Source organism: Anarhichas minor, unplaced genomic scaffold, assembly GCF_050575085.1.
Source record: "Anarhichas minor isolate MPS153535 unplaced genomic scaffold, ASM5057508v1 ptg000043l, whole genome shotgun sequence".
NCBI classification, from domain to species: domain Eukaryota; kingdom Metazoa; phylum Chordata; class Actinopteri; order Perciformes; family Anarhichadidae; genus Anarhichas; species Anarhichas minor.
Window position 1 is genome coordinate 184,077 of NW_027466489.1, and position 19,937 is coordinate 204,013.

The 19,937-nt window shown below is 39.3% G+C and overlaps 2 protein-coding genes and 1 pseudogene across 3 annotated transcripts; 1 reads left to right on the plus strand and 2 right to left on the minus strand.

The window, feature by feature from the left end:
• Positions 1-420: 420 nt before the first annotated feature.
• On the minus strand, positions 421-9,369 carry arfgap1 (ADP-ribosylation factor GTPase activating protein 1). 2 transcript variants are annotated; one of them, XM_076111074.1, is made up of 13 exons: positions 9,155-9,369; positions 6,911-6,981; positions 6,332-6,441; positions 6,068-6,239; positions 5,838-5,938; positions 5,660-5,746; positions 5,442-5,556; positions 5,286-5,342; positions 5,096-5,128; positions 3,370-3,426; positions 2,323-2,382; positions 1,754-1,809; positions 421-1,637 (listed from the first exon to the last, which is right to left on the minus strand). In XM_076111074.1, the coding sequence occupies exons 2-13, from the start codon at positions 6,968-6,970 to the stop codon at positions 1,298-1,300; spliced, it is 1,248 nt and encodes a 415-aa protein (XP_075967189.1). In that variant the 5' UTR covers positions 6,971-6,981; positions 9,155-9,369; the 3' UTR covers positions 421-1,297. The 2 variants fall into 2 exon arrangements, with proteins under 2 accessions (XP_075967189.1, XP_075967190.1); XM_076111075.1 differs by lacking the exon at positions 3,370-3,426.
• Positions 9,370-11,014: 1,645 nt separating this feature from the next.
• Positions 11,015-12,481, plus strand: LOC142970719 (ammonium transporter Rh type B pseudogene; annotated as a pseudogene).
• Positions 12,482-13,887: 1,406 nt separating this feature from the next.
• On the minus strand, positions 13,888-19,247 carry LOC142970720 (uncharacterized). The gene is made up of 6 exons (XM_076111139.1): positions 19,148-19,247; positions 15,992-16,108; positions 15,866-15,899; positions 15,677-15,735; positions 15,517-15,596; positions 13,888-15,320 (listed from the first exon to the last, which is right to left on the minus strand). The coding sequence occupies exons 1-6, from the start codon at positions 19,245-19,247 to the stop codon at positions 15,072-15,074; spliced, it is 639 nt and encodes a 212-aa protein (XP_075967254.1). The 3' UTR covers positions 13,888-15,071.
• Positions 19,248-19,937: the final 690 nt, after the last annotated feature.

The following is a 19,937-nucleotide window of genomic DNA, read 5'->3' on the forward strand; positions in this document are numbered from 1 at the left end:
CAGCCGGCTTCAAAGTCAGGTAAACCCACAAGTAGAGCAATAATTATTGGCCGTTATTGTGACATTTTATTGTAATTCAATGCTTCAGAATATGATTTTGTGATTGGTTTCTGGGATATTTTTGCTTGATAATTCTCCACCCTAATATATTAAACTGTAAAGTAAAAAACAATGTTGTAACATAACTTAATGTTGAAGTATAAAGTAACATTACTTGAAGAGTTGCATAACAAAAAAAAATCCTAAAATGATGTTGAGGATGTGCCAAAAAAAAAAAAAAAGTTAACTTTGCAATGAATATTTGAGTGGGAGTCGCAGACGGGTCTCGAGCTGTTGATGGCGAGGATGAAAAAGAGTTCACAGCTCATTGATGACACCAACGTGAACACCAACTTCACTGTTTTACAAGTTAAACGGGGCAATTATTGATCAACTTTATTTGTTTGGGACACAACGAATTAAACTTTAAAACATCCAGTCCATTTTCTGCTCTTCAAAACATGATAATGTATCCACAGCGTTGTTTTCAAACCCACCGACTATTTGCACATTTTAAACAAATAAAAAACGAAAACAAAAACCCCCAACATGAAACAATACTACAAAAGGTAATTTACTGTAGCTCCAACTCATTACACATTAGATTATTGAATTTAAATTCTACGTATTCACACAGACTTGATTCATGAAAGCCAACTTGTTCCAGCGGTTGTTTGTTTCTCTGATTTCATCAAACATGCTTTTCAAAATACATTTATGAGAACAAAATGTGCAAAAGGTCCAGGGGCAAAACAAATCCATTTGATTGAACAAACAGAAAATCATGTCATTAGTGTTTAGTCAATCATACTGTATTTACAAGAATTGATATTTACAGTGTCAGATTTTCTCCGTCATGCATCGGTGTTGTATTTGAATTGAGAACCAGTATCATTAAACCCATACGGTATGAACACTGTTCTTCACCGTTAAGAGGAATATATTTGGGGAGCCCAGGCAGAGAGTTATGACCATATCTACACTGACTTCTTACTTCCTGCCGATGAAGGCAATTTACAGTAAAATACATGACTGCAAGTCAGTATGGTTATACATTTTAGGAATATTCCTTTAACAATGAGCAAAACCTAACCCCGGGCTTCATTTATCGTTTCTTGGGTTTATAATAAATATATTTTTGAATGGATTGATGGGAACTAAGCTGACACAGCTCTTTCCCTAAAAGTGCCAGTGAGATGAGCAGAGAGAGAGAGAAACAGAGGGAGAAGGGTGAGGAGATGTATTGGTTGTGAGGTCACTACCAGTCTGCATTATCCCAGGTTTCCTCAGCAGGTTTCGTGGGACTCTTCTTCGTCTTACCCTCTGCGTTCTCCCAGTTGTTGTCCCAGGCCTCCCAGCTCTCCTCTGTGCTGTGTTTGTTGTTGGACGCTGCTTCGGAGCCCCAATTGTCCCAACTGTCAGAGCTCTTCTTTGCAGAATTATCCGCGATGGTCCAGCTGTCACTGCTGGGTGATTGCTTGGCCTTTAAGGAGTTGTTGCTGCCAAAGGTTTCCCAGAAGTCCTTTGAGACCGGCTGGGTAGAACTGCCCTGATATCCCTCAGTGGCATCCATGTTCTGGTAGCTCTCTCCGGTACACCTGAACACAGTCAAAACACCATCTTCATGTTGCCTTGCATTCATTCACACAGTACAACAGATTTGTTTGTGGGATATAAAAAATAAAATAAAAAACATGTATGAAGTTGTTATTACCCATCCTCCGGTTTTCCCGAGAAGAGATTTGTCAATTTTGAACCAGCTCCCTGAACCTAAAGAACAGACGAGACTTTTAAGCAGCTGCTGCTGTACGTGTTAAAACATTGTGACTTTGTAAGAAACAAATGGTATTTTACTTAATCTGAAAATTAAATCCAATGGTAAACACTAATGGTGGTTGAAAGAATAACTGAAGGAATTTAAATCTCCAAATTGTCCATAAACAATCAATATTAGCTTCACAACAAATTAAACTATTATTCTGCATTTCTAGTTTTAGCAACAGTTAGAGGCAGTAATAATAAAACTGAAAACACACGTTTGTTTTCTAACACCAAGTACTCACCACCAGATTAAAAATGGCAGCAAGAAAAACGAGAGATGACATTAAATTAGAATTGTTCAAACATTCATCATCACAGCGAAACCAGTCTCCTTTGAGGGGTCTGCTGCAGGGGGCCGAGGCTGGCTCTGCAGTTTCAGCTTAAATTAAAAGTGTTGGATCAGCGTTTCTCAGGAGACTGGTTTAGCGTCTGTACAGCGTGGCAGAGGTCTGCCCGTCCTACCTTGGTTGCCAGCTCATTGATGCCGACTGCCATTTCATCTAGAAATTTGCCATCTTTTACCTGAATGAGCCAAATTATTAAAAACTTTTAAAAACAACAATATCCATCCATTGTTTAACTCACATGTTATAAGCAGCAGTTTGCGATGCGTTTTGTTAATGGCACTGATAATCAACATGAGAAAACAATAACCTTTTGTTTGAATCCAACAAAAGGTTATTCTTCAAGAGAAAATAAGTTCAAAGTAAAGGAGCTATAACCGCTCAGCAAGAGAGCAAGAAGAGCGTTACAAAAGCGCTTACTATAGAGAGCGTAAATCACAAACGCCAACTGTACATTAGAAGACAAAAACGTTTAGTTTAGAACTAGTTTCTCTCAGTCATTGGCCTTTCCAAAATACATCAAGTTCACGTATAGCTAAACAGGACTCATTTGATCTCATTAAAGACACTTCCAGGAGCGGTTCACTTGACAGTAAAGAGTTAGAGCAGTTATGTGGAAACAACTCACCAGGACCTCAGGGATTTAGCTTAAAAACAAAGCTTATTCTGATGCAAACGCTTAAACACGCTGAATCTGCAAAGCCAGTGAGCAACTAACTGTCAATTGAGGAGCTAGAGGTTGTGTCATTTCATGGCATTTTAACTTTTAACATTGTTTCGTGAAGCTTGACTTTAATTACAAAAGTTAAACTAAAAACTGAAAGCCTTGATATGAGGCATGATATCTGTTTAAATGTACATTTAAGCCTTATCCAGTGACCGACAGTTCAATCTGACTCACATCCGTTCCCAAATAAACAGTTCACAGCTGTGTGCTTCTTCAAATCCCATTGCTGAGTCACTGGAGAAATCAAAGGTTTGATTTTTATTTTTTTTTGCAGCCATAAAACTGCAGCTTTTGTCGTTTAATGTAAGCTGGCATGAAGCAGATAAACTGACGCAGACAAGCAGTGCAGAAAATAGCACATTCACATCTGAAGCTGTTTGTTTTCTCTAAAGGAGTCTAACCCACCACCAAATCTACAACTTCAAACATCAATGTTACCTTTTCCTGGGTGGGTTTGATAACGTTCTCATTTAATGTCTGTCCTAACTCTGCAGCCTGGTTGGAAGTCACAGGGGAGAATTCACTTGAATGAGAAACAGTTAAACATTCACAGTAGAGCAAGACACTGAGCTGCTTGTTCTGAAGTTGCATGAAGCGACAGTCATTCCCATTCACCATGACACTGAGCAAGCACTAGAGGGTGTAATGGTTATAAAAACTTCTCTTATGAGGCAACACTGCATACAATTTCTTACTGAGAGTTTGGTGAAACACTAGAAGCCTTTTAAGTCTTTGTTTATATTCAAAATATTAAAAGACAACATCTTTGCTTTTCTACTCTGCCTCCTAAGATAATCAAAGAAACATGCTACATATAGGATTTATGTCTTAACTCACACAGGACTCTGTGGGTAATACTCTCCTCCAATCGTGAGCACGTATTTGCCCACCGAAACACACAGCCGGCCAATCAGGATGAGCCTACCCGAATTGTGTGGGCCCTACAGTATATAAGGCAACACACACACAGCTGTCTGCCTTTCTCTCTTCAGTGTACAGCAGTTTGCCCGCTGACTGCTCATCTGCACAGATGGAGTCACCTCTTGAAGAATGCCGTCAGTAGCCGTCATGTCCCGGCCTCGTCACTGGGACGGATCTTCACGACGCCTGCTTCAAGTGCCCCGACGCACGCCGAGAGCGCTGCCCCCTGCCTGCCCAACCATGCACTAGATTCAATGCCAGCAGCAGTGGGATCACTTTCGACGCTTCCATGGGAAGGATGGCAGACAGCTGTGTTATGTGTGCTGCCTTATCTACAGTGGGTTCCGCATGTATTCGGGTAGGCCCGTCCTGATTGAATGGCTACACCATTATGTCCAGTAGAGGGTGCCACCTGAGCTACAACTACGATTACAATATTGTAAATTTAAATTTTTAGGCCTTAGGATTTTTTTTGTTGTTGCCGTATTTATAGAAAATAACAGAACAGATGAAGAGCAAACACCTGTACATAAAAAAAATACCAAATGTTGCTCTGCATTGATGTTGAATAATGCCAAACTTAATTGTCTTTAAATACCATTACACTTCTACGGCATGGTTAGCAGTCAACACAAAACCTGTCATGCATAAATGGATAACTATCAATGGATGCGAGTGAACAGTTCCGGGAACAACATTTCTATATTGGGGGTAGGAATTAAAGTCAATCCCCATCTCACAATACAGTTACAAACTGTCTTCCACAGGTTATCCATAAACTCAAAGAATAAGCCCCAAGAAAAGCACAGTATCCAAGCAAAAGCGCGTGAAGATGGCGCTCACCATTTTGCAAAATATTTGTAGTGTGACAAAAAACAACTCACAAGCTAACAAAAATGTAAAAAAACGGGTAATGTGTAAAGAAAAAAAAACGATGCAGAAAAAGCGCCATGCACTTATTATCTGCTTTACCGGTTCTGGGGGTGCGTTATAGCCCTTTAACTACATCCAGAGAAGGCAAAGAGATATTAAAGTAGTCACACAGTTATTGCAGCTGGACATTTGCATTATATGGTAAGAGATTTACCAAAATGTCACATTGTTTGAACACTACTAATTCCCTTTAGTTACAGGGGTCCTATTCAACAAAACAGAGCTGTCAGAAGAAAACTTCAAACGCAATCTCGACAGACAAAAAGTCGTAGTTCTAGTAACAGGTTACCCGTTATTACATCAGTCTTACCTTTAAGGTTGCTTGGTTTGCAAGTTTAGATGTCTAGAGGAGAGGGAAAAGACAAAACAAATATGAATGACCTCTTTATTTTTTATGAGGGTTGTTTTTTGGATTGTCTGGATTGTTTTTTTTCATGCAGAAAAATCAAATTCCGTACAGCACAAAAACAATAAAGTGTTCATCACGTAAATACACTTACATTATCTTTAGCGATAGTCGCAAACTTGCTAGCTCCAACAGCGAAAGTGCTCCAGCCCTGCAAAAATAAAATTTAAACATTTTAAAAATTGCCCCGGGGGAAGAAAAATACAATAAAAAGTACAACTCGAACAACTCGATATACATGGTGACCTACTGAATAAATAGAAGACATGGCATTGTTGATGAAGTCGTCCTCTTTCTTCTCCGGGGTCACTGTGTTGCCAAAGCCAACATACCGATTCTCTTGATTCCCACTATAGCCCCCTCCACTAACGAAGCATGAAGACATAATGTAGAAATAAAACACTTAGGACAAAGAAACCAACAGACAAGTGCCTAATTAAAGAAATGTAGAGAATGTGAGGCTCTCACCTCTGATACGAGTTAACATCATCACTCAACCAGTCTTCAAAAGCTTTGTCTCCAGGTTTTGCTGAGCTTTGTCCCGGTCCTCCAGAGCTGTTTGACAGAAGCATGAATTCACCGCTTTAATGCCCGTCCTGTAATCTGCCATTGCCCATAGTGCTAGTGTGTTAGAAATCACTTTTACCGATGAGAGGATGAAAGTCTGGTCTTGGGTTGAGGAGATGTCCAGTTTCTGGCAGGGGATGTCTCAATGGACCACTCCTTACCCTCGGCTAAAGTTACAACCTGTCATATACAGAATGATCAAAATAAGACACCTTCACAAGCTAGTCATCTCAAAGAGGCCTCAGCAAAAACTAGATCGTTCTGCCAATAGACAAATTGACCAAAGAGCTTTCCACCTGCACACCTCACCTTGTCTCTAAAGAGTGCAGCAGCTTTGCTGTTGTATTTCTCCTGTAACGTCCAGGTCGCATCATAATCATCTTGGACTTCAAGAAATAGACGGAATATTCCATTTCCTCCCGCTTTCATCTTTTCAAGCTCAATATCTTTCCACTTGTCCATGGTGACAGAACGCACAAAACTGTGGACGGGGCAGAAAAGATACATTATTATCAGGCTGTCCAGCATTTTCAAATGCATCAACACCACCATAATACGGTCCACTATTCTCACCTGAGATGTACTCCCAGGCCCCTGTGCTTGCCGGAGCACTCAAGACAAATCCAGATCCCATAGGTCACACTGACCCATTGAGGGTTAAAAGCACCACACTCAAAACATAGCTGAAAAACAACAAGGCGCGTTGGACAGTTAACATATTTACACATCTTTGATCCCTGATCCTGCATTTATAAGGAAAATATCTACGGTATACAAAAAGTCCACTAACCCCATGTGTTTTAACATTGTACACAATCATTTCACACCGCAGTGTCCGTTAAATAAATAGAACAATACTACATGTATTCATATTGTGCTTTTATTTTTAGTTTAGGACACATATCTGTCAAATATTAGCACCAAAGATGCTGGCCAACAAGATGTCCACTGGCAGTGAAATTCAGACCTAAAATTACTGCCACCATTTTATTTGATCCCTGATGAAAGCGGGGAAACTTTGTGAAGGAGAGTGAACTTGTGCTACTTTGCAGGCATCCCAAAACACCTGCTACCACCAGCTATGTGGATTATACGGGTCCAGTGAGGGGACACTATTTTGACTAAGAAGTGACGGTTGCTGTCAAGGCTTACATTATTCTCGTCTTGGGTTCTCACTTCCTTCAGAACTTTTCTGGTCCTTGGACTCGCCATGTTGACCCACACTGAAAGACAACGGTAGAGGACCTTCTTAAGTAAAACATTTAGTTACCAAAGCAGAGTATGGAATCATCTGTATAGATATATTCAAAAGACACAAATACTTCTGGGAACAAATACTCTACTACTTTATATCACCATACGACTTCTTGAAAGAAGTGCCTATAATTGAATGAAATCATATCACGAAAGCACTATTTCACATACTGAAGTTATACATTCCTATTGTACCGTCTCTTCAAGATAAAAAGCCACCCTAAAATAGAAGTGACACACTTTGTGTTATATAACAGAGGTCAGATTTAACTTGTGAATTTTATCCAGTCTCTGGTTCAAAGTGAGAACTGTTTTGATATCGTCATCTAAAACAAACCTGGACCTGCTCCACAGACAGCAGGATTGTTACAGATGAACTGGGCCTTGCCTTGAAAGTGGATGAAAGCAGCAGGCAGGCTGCTGCCAAGGGAAGCGACAAAAAGCTGCAGTAACACCTTCCCAGGATGATACAGGAGGTCAGCTTAATATCCATCAGACCGCAAGCTCTTAAAACTAGGGCTCCAACTAATACTAATACATTTTTGGATTATATTTTTGATTACTCCATTATTAGCATGGCTCTTTTTGTTCAGTATCGCCAATGATTGTTATTGCAAAGACAAACTTGGTGATTAATGAAGTACCAGGACACTATGACAGCAGAGATTGTTTGGGTACACATTCACTCATTACACTGATGTAACCCCTACACGGTGGTACAATTAAATTAATGTTCTCTTTTGAACATATCTATACAGATGACTTAATACTCTGCGTTGATAATCCCGTGAAAAGACTAAAACCAACAATGAATTGATCCTAATAAGAAGTCTATGTAGCCAAAGCCTAATGTATATTATTCCTCCTTGTCATAGACTTCTAATGACATCCAAAAACTATGAAAACACACCAGGAAGCCACATGTTACACTGGATGACATGTCTTCAATGTACATGGACCCTTTAGCTTCTTTAGAGCCTATCCTACACCGACTGCCACAAAGCACTACATATGTATTAATGCATGCCCCGACTCTTAACTCCTGTTTAAATAACGATAGCTAAACTCTACAGTGTCCAGCGGTTTTAGAAACAGACTTGGCGTTTTTTCTTTTAAGAAACTTTATCATTGATATCATAAAGATTTACATATTCTATAAGAATGAATGGGTCTGGGACAGAGAACCACAGACAGGGCAAGAAATTCATAAATGTATTAGAATAATGCGTGGTTGGTATTTGGTCTTTTCACAATGACGATAAAAAAAAATATGGAAAAAGCCAGCTCTACCCTTTAAACTCAGGTATTGAACTGAACAACAACAACAACAGAACGATAGCCTAATTTATTTACCATCTAATCATGACAGCAGTCGTCTAAAGATACCGATGTTACTATAAAAATAAAAGTAAATCACAGAAACAGTACAATACACAGTGCAGCATCTGTATTAGGGTGGATTGGAGCTATTCTCAGATAGGTGTGATGTTTTCACAGAGAGGCACTTCTTCATAAGTCCATACAGACATTCAGGTGAATATGAGGGTGAACGTCAGCAAAGAAAACTCTCACTCGACTGGTGAGTTTACATTCCTTAAACCAGCTTCATTATGAGACAATACAACAGGAGGAAACGTGTCTAGTCTCTGCCAAGCTTTGGCTCTTTTGAGGATTCCTAGGAGCAAATTGACAGACAACTTTACAGACTTTATGGGTATTTTCTATGAAAACACAGTCCGCTTTCATTTGTCCACAAGAGCGAGGATGTGGGTTAAGCTAATCAGATTTTTCTTTAGTTAGACTCCCTTGAAGCAAGGCCTAAATGTAAATAACTATAATTATAAGACAGAAGTCGTGGTGACGTCTGTCTCTTCATGAAATGAAACCACAAATGTTGAAACTATTCGTGGTTTCCACACAGAAGTGCAGTCGTGTCAACGCTCCACGTAACAAACACTAACGTTACAGATGTCCGTGGACATTTAAAGGACACACTAGTAAACCGGTAAGACGCCGTTGTCGTGTTTTACTTCGCCTTATCATGAAACACATTTCACCAACATTTTAAAATGTAAGTGAATTGATGTGGCGACTAACGACAATGCTAACGTTAGCCGTCGACCGAGCTAACTGAACCGTTACCTGTCTGTGATTGATGAACAACGAAGACGTTGTTTTTTAGAAGGTCTGCTGCTCCGCCGATACACTCGAAGAAGGCTTTTCTTCTGTGGCGGAGGCACAGCAAATATTATACTGTCACAGACTGTGTCGGGTCAACAGAAGTGTATTGAAACGATAGGCTGCTGATGTTAAGCACCGGTAGCCATGTTCCTGTTTGCATACGTTGGCAGTGCAATGCATCATGGGAGTCCGGATTCCTCTTCCTCGTCTATATTTTGTATCGTCCTCTCTCTCTCTCTCTTTTCTCTCTCTGCCGCCTCTGCTGCTCCGGAGCGTGAATGTACACGAGAACCGGACCGTGATACGATCACAAGATACACAATCTAAATTTGGCATCACCTGTCATTATCACATCTTAAAAGTAATGTCTTTCTCTGGGCAGAATTAGCAGACATTTACACATTTACACAAAACTGAGATATCTTTCTCCAAATTGGTTACTCCAAATAGACTCAAAAGACACATGTTGTCATAAAAGGAGATAGATAGAGATAGATAGATAGATATTTACTTTATACATTTTTTTCCGCTACAGCAGCATTTATAGATACAAAGATGGTGTTACTAAGCCATGACAGTGTGACTGTGAACCAGCAGGATGGTCAATACCAGGACCCTGAAACTGAAGCAACTAAATTTCACTTAAAGCCATTAATCCAAACAATCTTGAAAACAACAAAAATGGAGCGTCTTGATTTGATGACCAGCAGTTTACAGTCTGCACATATCATGTAGCTGAACTACAATGTCCCTTGTCTCTGTAGCTCAGCACCCACAGTTGTTTTATGTGACTTTTTAGTTGCTAGCACCCAATAAATGTAAACAGCCAGAAATGAAATCTTAAAATTATTTGAGTCAAACTACAACAAAAAAAAACACAGCTGAGAATAGTGGGATCATTTTGAGCTAGCCAAGATGGCCAACAGCCTCTAAAGTGGCTCATTTTAAACTCAAGCACTTTCCCAGGAACGATTTTAGGAACTCAAAGTCGGGTGTACAGTGATGTATTTTTTCATATACACACAAATCAAATGATCAAGTTCTTTATAAAGGAAATATTTATATGACTAACTATACTATACACAGAAAATTAATAAATAAACGATCAAATAAACAAAATGAATGTAATTAATGAAGAATATCATGAACAGTACAATGAATAACGTTTATGTGGCAGGAAACTACAAGAAATATAAACAGAGTTGGCTGTCAGGAAATTAACTATACATAACTTTATAAAATCAGAAGTTTTCCTCTATGACCTGATCGTAATCCAAAAGTTGGAGTTATAAAACATTCAGCTGTAACGGTTTGTGTGCCATGGTTGATCCAAAGTCCTATCTTGAGCCTGTCCAGGCATATGATTACCACTTAGTGTCCTTTGGGTCATGAGACCAGTTCCTGAAAGAAGTTTATTAGTTCAGATTGTGACACTTCAGTGTAATAATCTACTACACTAATATCACGTTTAGTTGTTAAACTGTAATTTAACAACTGCTATGTGGCGCAGCATTTACTGCCTGAATGCAGCCTTCATTTTGCTTTTGTTGTGTCAAATGAATGCAAACCTCCGTTTTACAGCATCCTTATTAGTCTTTAATTTACCCTAAATTATGCTCTTGAAATCTGCCTTCAGAGATTTAACTTTAAACATGACCGATGTGTGTAATTTTGAGGAATCTATGAAGGATTAAAGTACAGTCTGCGCTGATTGGGCCGATGCTCCTCACACAAAGCCATTAGCTCTTATCTGATAAAAAATAGAGGTATAAAGTGTTGTGTTCCTGCTGCTGGAGTAGCAACTGTGAGCTGTCCTTCATCATGAATGTGTCTACAAGTTTGAAGGTGCGCCTGCCGGCGTTCGTGCTACTGTCAGAGGTTGTCATGTTAGTACTTTATGCTTTTTTTGTCACTTATGATGATAATGCCAATGCTAAGCTGCAAAACAATGAGACCAACCCGATGGAGAACTCCGTTTATCAAGACTATCCCTACTTTGCCGACGTGCAGATGATGATCTTCATAGGCTTCGGGTGCCTGCTGGCCTTCTTCCGATTCTATGGCTTCAGTGGAATGGTCTTCAACTTTCTTACGGCTACATTTTCGATCCAGTGGGCGATCCTGATTCAAGGTTTCTTCCAGTTTTACTATGCTGGTAAAATTCACCTGGGAGTGATCAACCTGCTGAATGCAGAGTTTGCCTGTGCTGTGGTGCTCATCTCTTTCGGAGCTGTGCTTGGGAAAACCAGTCCTATTCAGCTCCTGGTCATGGCTTTACTGGAGATCCCTTTCTTCGCTGTGACAGAGTGGGCTGTATTGAAATACATTAGAATCAATGATGCAGGTGGCTCTATTCTTATTCACCTGTTTGCTTGCTACTTTGGTCTAGGGGTGACGTTTGTGCTGTACCGCCCGAGCCTGAATGAGGGACACTCTAAAGAGATCACTAGTTATCACTCTGACATCCTCTCTTTAATGGGAACCTTGTTTCTCTGGGTGTTCTGGCCTTCATTTAACTCTGCTCTGACCTTTAAGGGTGACGATCAACACAGAGCAATAATCCACACTTTTTTAGGGCTAAGCTCATCCACTATCACCGCCTTTGCACTCTCAGCAGTGTTCAATAAGAGAGGCAAGCTCACAATGGCTGATATTCAGAACGTGACTCTGGCAGGTGGCGTGACTGTTGGGGCTTCTGTGGACATGATGATTTCCCCTGTAGCCGCGTACGCCCTGGGCATCATGGGCTGCACTGCCTGTTTCTTTGGATACAGGTACCTGACCCCCTTTATGGCCCGGCACATGAGGATCCAAGACCAGTGTGGTATTCACAACCTGCACGGACTCACTGGCCTCATATCATCCACAGCAGGGATCTGTGCCATCCTCCTAGCCACTGAAGAAACCTACGGGCCCAGCATGTACCAGATCTTTGCCCATCGTGCTCCACCTGAGGGAGATCCGAAGCTCCTGGAACTGCAAAGGCTGATTCCTGGACTGAAGCCGGGCTTGGGTCGTACTGCGCAGGAACAAGCTCTCTACCAGGTGGCAGCTATCTTCTCCACCATCGCAGCATCTGCAGTTGGTGGGCTGCTCACTGGTTGGGTCATAAAGCTGCCCTTCATGGCATCCCCATCTGACGAGGACTGCTTTGATGATGATCTTTTCTTTGACATGCCCTCTGACTTTGACACTGTAAAAGGGCCCAAGACCTCCATAAGCTATGAAGAAAAGGTACAAATGAGCTCTATGAACACAAACGTCGACACAGGGAGGCAGTCATTGTGAGTCATTCCATTTTTGAATTATAGCCATTTCTATTGTTTCAAAATGTATGATTTATTATCACTCCTGATGGAGGGGTGAAATGTATTTGGAATTTGAGCTAAAACATTCACTGAACCTAAACATCAGCCCCTCACCAAAAGCTGTTTACTGTTGAAGTTGGAGTACTGTATGCAAAATGGCAAAGGGCAATTAATAGTATAAAATGTATTTGCTTTCACATTATGTCAAGAAATTGTGAAATAAATTATTTTGCATGTTTTCCTTCAGGTTACATATTAAAGCCATGGTCGAAATAAATCATTGGCTTCACTCGACATGCATCATATAATTTGTGTTGTATATCTGATTACAGGGCTAGACTCCACAGAATCCAACAAAACGAGTTGAAATGAGCATCCCTTAAAAGATAGTAATTACACTGAATATCTTGTGCTGCTCAAATGGGAGCAGAAGAAAAGTATAAAACATGACATATTTAGAGACGTTTTTGATATGGTAATATCAAGCACTAAGACTTAAGACAACAGTTACAGTCAGGTAATCATCCCATTGAATTAGATTTCAAATTCTGAACAAAAGCGTCTCCTTTTCAATTAAGAGTGTACTGAATAATGAGCATTGGACCATTTGATTAAATGTAGAGAGAATCATGTCTCATATGATGTCTACTCATCCCCATGGTTATGTTTAACTCACTAGGAACCAACTTACTGTCACTGCAGTTAAACATACATTTGTGATGTATAAATTATGGATTTGAAACTAATGTAAGTACATTTGAATCCATTGAATCAATGTCATTGCAAAACCATTTCAGATACAGCATTTCCTTTTCTTTTTTCTCAACGTCACATCTGGAGTTGGTTTCTTTCTTACTATAATACTTACAATCCTGTTATTCTGTTTCACTGCTATTCGGCACCATTTGATGCCAACTTCTCTGGAAATATAAGCAGAGTGAACTATTCTGTATTTGATTCCTCAATGATAAAGTTGTTTGAATTACACTGTAAGGCCTTGCATCTTATTCATTAGTTTGTTTATCTATATTATTGGGCCACTTAAGCTCTTCGTGTTTAAGTCCACAACAAGTTTATTGTGTCCTTAAGAAAAAAGATAACACCAGATACCAGATAACATATAATGTTAAGTGATTGCCTGCATTAAAACACGTGCCATTAGTTACAAAGGTTGAGGAATTACATCACCACACTGTCTTTTATTAAATATTAAGGTCAACAATGGGCCTTATCTAATCATGGACAACGGGAAAAGTTCTACTCAGGATCCATGTATATTGCATTTGATATGAGGTTTATAACACTCGCAGATTGCTGACAAACACTTTGATCATCTTCTTCATGGAAAAGGATAAAGCATAAAGAAAAATGCATTCAACATTCTGATTTAGTTTCATCAGCTTTATTAAGAACATCACACCACTGCGACCATGACTTGAAATTTGACCTCTAAGTGAAAATGATGGACCATCACAGTAGCCTCTGTACTGTGTGGTTGAAAACAAAGATTTCAGTTCAGTTTGATGGTGTCAATTTACCCACCTCATTATCTGCATTGCTCTATTTCTTAACATTCAACATCTTATTTTGCAAAGTTCAAGGTGAAAGTGTAAAACGGACACATGGTCTTCCGCTCTGTAAGCTAAAGAAAAGAAACCATTTTTATTGTCATATACAATAAATTTGACCTCTGCATTTGACCCATCCCTGTATATAGGGAGCAGTGGGCTGCCAATGATCTTGCTCAGGGACACTCGAACCATTGACCCTGCTGTTACCAGACAACCCTCTTAACCCAGTGAGCCACGGTCACCCAGCTAACATACCTGTGTTTTGTTTTTGTCACAATTCTACATAACTCACCACTGACACACTAAAACAAGGCCTACTTTAAACAAAGTTGACTTTTTACAATCTGTTAGAGTTGCTTATTATTGCAGTAACCCTTTTTATCAGGTCAGATATGACAGGTTGAAACATTAACCAAGTAAGTGACATTAATTCAACCCCAGGAAAGATTACATGAGCTGGCATTTACAATATGAATTGCTTTTTATGACAAGTCAGATATTGATTAGTGGGAATGTAATTTGAAGTCCCTTTCTACTCAAAACACACCAACAGGATATTGTCACAAGCGTTGAAGCCAAATGTGATGAGAAAACCTGGAAAAAGCAAACAAACTTTTTGGTGGAACACATCAGAAACAAATTATTGTTCAAAGCAGAGTATTTGTCTTCAAACACATCAGGAGGGGATCTTAAATAATCAATGGGTATAATTTCAGTAAAGACACACAATTAATACATCCCAGTGTGATTTAGCAGAGAAACAACAGTCAAAGATATATTTTAAATAATTAATCAAATGCTTTGCAGAAACACCAAACAAGGCAAGTCAAAAAGAAATTATGAACATTCTCTCATACAACTAATACAATTCAGTTAGTGTGCATGAGTGGTATGACATGCATTACTTAGCTACACAGAGGGGTTGACATTTTTGATGACAAACAACAAATGCCATCCTGTGGCGGCAGGTCAAGATGCACAAAGGCCATGTAAGGCATCTCAGAGATGGTTGGCGTAGCCCTCTCCGCTGTCTGCAGTGTTGATGGTTTTGGTGCGCTGATTTTGCACAGAAGCATACAGATCAGACATGGTGGAGACGCCATCAGCGTTGCCTTCATCCTCCTTCTCTGACTCCGGCGCCTCCTCTAAATGAACTACGTCTGAGTACTGTATCTGTGGAGAGACACGGCCAGACTGCGGCCTGGGAGCCTTCAGGTTCAGGTTGGCATAGCAGTCCTGAGTTTTGGACTGGAGAGAGGAACAAAAAAACAATAATGCAATGTCTTCACACAACATTATATGTACAGGACAGGTTTAAAGAGAATTATAGCAAAGTTGTCAAATATGATCCAACACAATCCTCTCCTTTCCTTACAAAGGCCCTCTGAACCACATGTTCAACAGATGAGACCTCAATCTTTGAAAAGGAGTTTAAAGACTCTACCTGTGACTCCGGATTGACTCTATGTTGATCCCTCAAAGATGAAGAGTGTTGAGGCTCAACTTCTATGAACAAAGCCGTGCCTGTGGAAAACAGGTTTATCACATTGTAAACAGACACAGATGAAGGCATTGAAAGAGACACACATGTACAATGCACTTACTTGACTGCAAGCCTATGTTTCCATAAATAGGATTATCTTCCATCTGCCTTGGGCTCCGTCTTAAATTGGACATACAAAGAGGATATGTGTTTTATTTTTTTCAGTTTGGTAATGACTTCTGAAAAAGCAGACCGTTAAAGAGGAGATAAAGCTGCCTTTTCTTTTGAACAGTGAATATATGATACATACCTTTGTCTTGTCCTTGGTTTACATAGCCCTTTTCCTGTCGCAGTATAAAGAAAAATACTCTCAGCATCAGATACAGAATGTGAATTTGTGTTCACTGGATTTTTCAAAAGCAAATAACTTATTTACCTGAGGAACATTTTGATACGCAGCAAAAAATATTCCAACACAGTGAGAGGACCAGCACTATGGTGATGATGCCGAATATCACCTGTAGATTCAATGGAACACACGAAAGACTCCAACCTGGAGAGACAAAGAAAAAATAAGGATCATTTATGATAATTGAATACTCTTTCAATATAATATGTGTTGAATATGTTTTTTCCACAAGAAAGGTAAGCTATAAAAATTCATAAGATCTTATTGACACGTCCTGCATTGAAAAATCCAGAACCTATGAATGCAAATATTCTCATTTCAAGAAGTTTAAATGCAAAACAGGAGAAGTCCATTCTTAGTGTCTGGAGGCTTTAAGTTTATATGTCACACCCAACCACATGTATATGAGTTTTGAGAAAACCTTTGCACACACAGAGACAAAAACCACCTGCACAGTGAGGTGACAGTGCTAACCACTGAACCACAGTATCTGCCAACTCAAAATATATTTTAGAAACTACGGGAAATGTCAAGTTTATTTATGGAGCACATTTCACACACAGAGAGACAGCCAAAATAGCACAATAATAGTACAATAATAGTACACATAAGTCATTGAAAAAGCTTAACAGATTTTTAAAAGGAAAAAACATTTAGACAACACTGTAAATTTAAGAACACTGAAATTGATTTGTGTCCACTGTCACAGTTTGTATGGTATATGGTATCAGTTTTTTTTGGAAAAATGTCATTTAGTTTTTTGTTCACCTATTTTCCAGCACAATCCATGTCTGAACCAATACCCATCCTCATTATAAGGGCAGGTAAGTTGTAATACTCTGATTTGTGTTTGTCAAACCTGGGCCATGTTTTGGTTGGGTTTGTCACATGGACTGCAATGCTAGCTAAAACAAGGTTAGACAAAAATATAACTTAATGCGCAACATTTAAAGGAATACGTGTCAGCAGACTGTTTCATTCCCTGCTTGGAAAACAAGGCAATAAAACAAATCATGAAAGCAGATTTACACCTACAGAATGTCAGTGGATCTGCTCAGTGGAGCTGCTCAGTGGATCTGCTCAGTCGTCTGCAGCAGAAGATGAGGTTTTAACTGAGACGTTATTGCACACGTGAATGTGTGCAATGTGTGATTGCACAGTGCAGCAGGTTTGTGTTGCAAGAATACATGCTCAGCAAACAATGTTGGATGCATTTCCTATCTCCAAAAACATTTGCAAAGCCTTGTTTCAGTGCAACTCACTGCAGTACTCTGAGTTTCACTGAGCCTGTCTCATAAAGTGAGAAAGTATTCAATCTCCGTTTCTTCATCTTCACCACAACATTAATGTAAAATGCTTTTTAAAATCTCATTTTTGTCCCTGTCACTTTTATTGTTTCAGGCTATGTCTCACTGCACTCTCAAACTGTTCAAACACCATTACACACAAAATCTAACAAATTAATAGATACATAAATGTATTGAATTGTTATTTATTATTAAAATAATTCATATTTAATCATACATTAGCAACTAGGTAAAATGATCAGGAATTACTTAATTAATTAAATTGTGAACCAATTAAATGCAAAAACAAAATGTTCAAAACAGAAATTAAAATTCCATAATGTATAATAGAATTTAACTGAATAGAAATTGAAAGTGCCAATACAACATTGTAAAAATACTCTGTGACAGGTAAAAGTCTAAAGTAAAAAATCAGGAAAACGTACTTATCATTTCCTGGGAAAAGACTCAGCTCTTCAAAAATAAACGGAGTGAGACCTCTCTAGTTTCTACACTAGCAAATGTTACCATGTTACCTAACTAGTCGCGGTAGAATCAATGTTTTCTAAGCTGTACTTAATGTGGCTGAATGCGGCATATGCCATTGATGACCTTTCAATCACACATCAACCCTTACATCAAGAATGATCATGGTAACATCTCACACTGGATGACATTTTCTAAATCTTTAATCAAGACTTACCACCTTGTGTCCCATTGCAACTGCTGTCCATGGTAATGAAGCTTTAATCAAGGACAATTCCCTCTGTCTCTGTCTCTCTGTCTCTCTGTCTGTCTGTCTCTCTGTGTCTCTCTTACTATACTGCAAATGTGACAAACAAGACGACGGCATCTGTTGCATGTTTATCGTCACACGGTGTGATGCATACTCGAGAGAAGAAACTGTTTTTTCAAAGAACTGTTAACACGTAGCAGGATGTGTGCTTTTGCAGAAAACCACAAACTTTATGTAGACTGAAAATAACATCAAAGCAACACGAAGTGAGGCAGTGAACCTCTTTTGACAATATTAGGGAATATTATAGGTAAAACAACCAATTTTCACATAAATTACTCTGAAAATTCCTTTTGGTATCTTTGAGAAAGTAAATTGTCACTTTCATTGGCTTGTCTATGCATTCTATGTATCATTCTGTCATGTTTAAATATCTTATCAGAGGACAAATTTCCCCCTCAACATTCAAGGAAACAGGATAGATTTAAATAAAATGGTGCATTGAGTCATCAGCTTAGTGCTGTTATCGCATATCTTGTTATAAAGCTGTCAAGTCACCTGTGAGTTGCTTGGACAAAAATACACCAGTGACAATGACTAAGACTAAGTGTGAAGAAAAACTCCATTATCAGCATCGTAAAACGGAAGTAAACCTCTCTCTGTAGCTGGACCTGCTAAACCTGGTTGCAGCCGGCCAAACACACTTTAAATTAGTGAAAACAACTGAGATCTTATAGGAGATCGCCAAGATTATAGATCCATTAATGGCTGTGTTTACGTGCAAACTAGTGTCCTGGTTTTAAGTCTCGTCCTAGTTCTGATCATATTGGGACGTGGACCACAGTTAAACCTGGTTAAGCAGCTCTCTGTACGCCTGATTGAGGATAAACCAAAATGTTCTATTCTCTAGACTTCACCGTCACCTGATGACCACTGCAAGGTGACTTGAGATGCACACACGGCAGAGAATGATCAGAGAGACGACGGGGTGAAAGGTCACAAAGGGCGTAGCCACAAACACACAAGCCACCGCTGATTTACACCAATAAAGACTGCTCGTCTTTGAAGATTGAAATGTTGTAGTTTGAATAATGAATGAAAACAGCAAAGCCTTCGCTGTTTAAATCACATAAAGTTTCTTAATTATAACATTTTTCTTACATGAACACTTTTCCACATTTGATTTGAATGTCAATTCAGTGAAGCGGTGACGCAGACCTGACACATCCTCCAGCTGGTCCCCAGGTCTGTTTTTACTCATCCCACCCACCAACACTGGATGACTGGTTTCCTGCAAGGTGTGTGGGCAACTTTAGGTCAAGCCATGTCCATCTTCACAATATGATACACGCAGTTATTTTAAGAGATGGATGTGCAGAAGGAGGGTATGTGTGAGTTTTTAAGGATTTTTCAAAGGAAGCAGTGGACACACAAGAGTGTAATTATTATATGTTGGACATGAAGGGTTCAACAGAGGTTCTGGTGACGTGATGTGTTCTGTGTTGTGACTCCACGATCGCTAATCTCTGCCCATTAAATGGGTTTATGGCACTGTGTGAAATCAAAGGAATAGTTAGAGAAATACAATATGTACGTCTCAATGGAGGATTCATCCTCCTGAAAGACTTCACTTTGTTTTTCTTAACCGAGCACATTTTCTCTTTAGATTTCAGTATGCTATTGGTGTGACTGTGCTACAGTGACATCTTGAGGTCTTTGGGTTGTTCCACACCTTACACTATATAAATTGTTCTCCTCGTGGTTCCAGACACTCTTTGAACCCTGATACGAAGTTCACACAAACTCAGAGACTAAACATTAGTTCTGAAGCAGACTGGAAAAGTGGTTTATTGTAGCCTATCCAGGAATGCCTAATGCCATAGTGATCTGACAATTACTGAGGCTCATGGTCTATTTTTTTTAACTGTACATATTGTTCATATTTGTACAT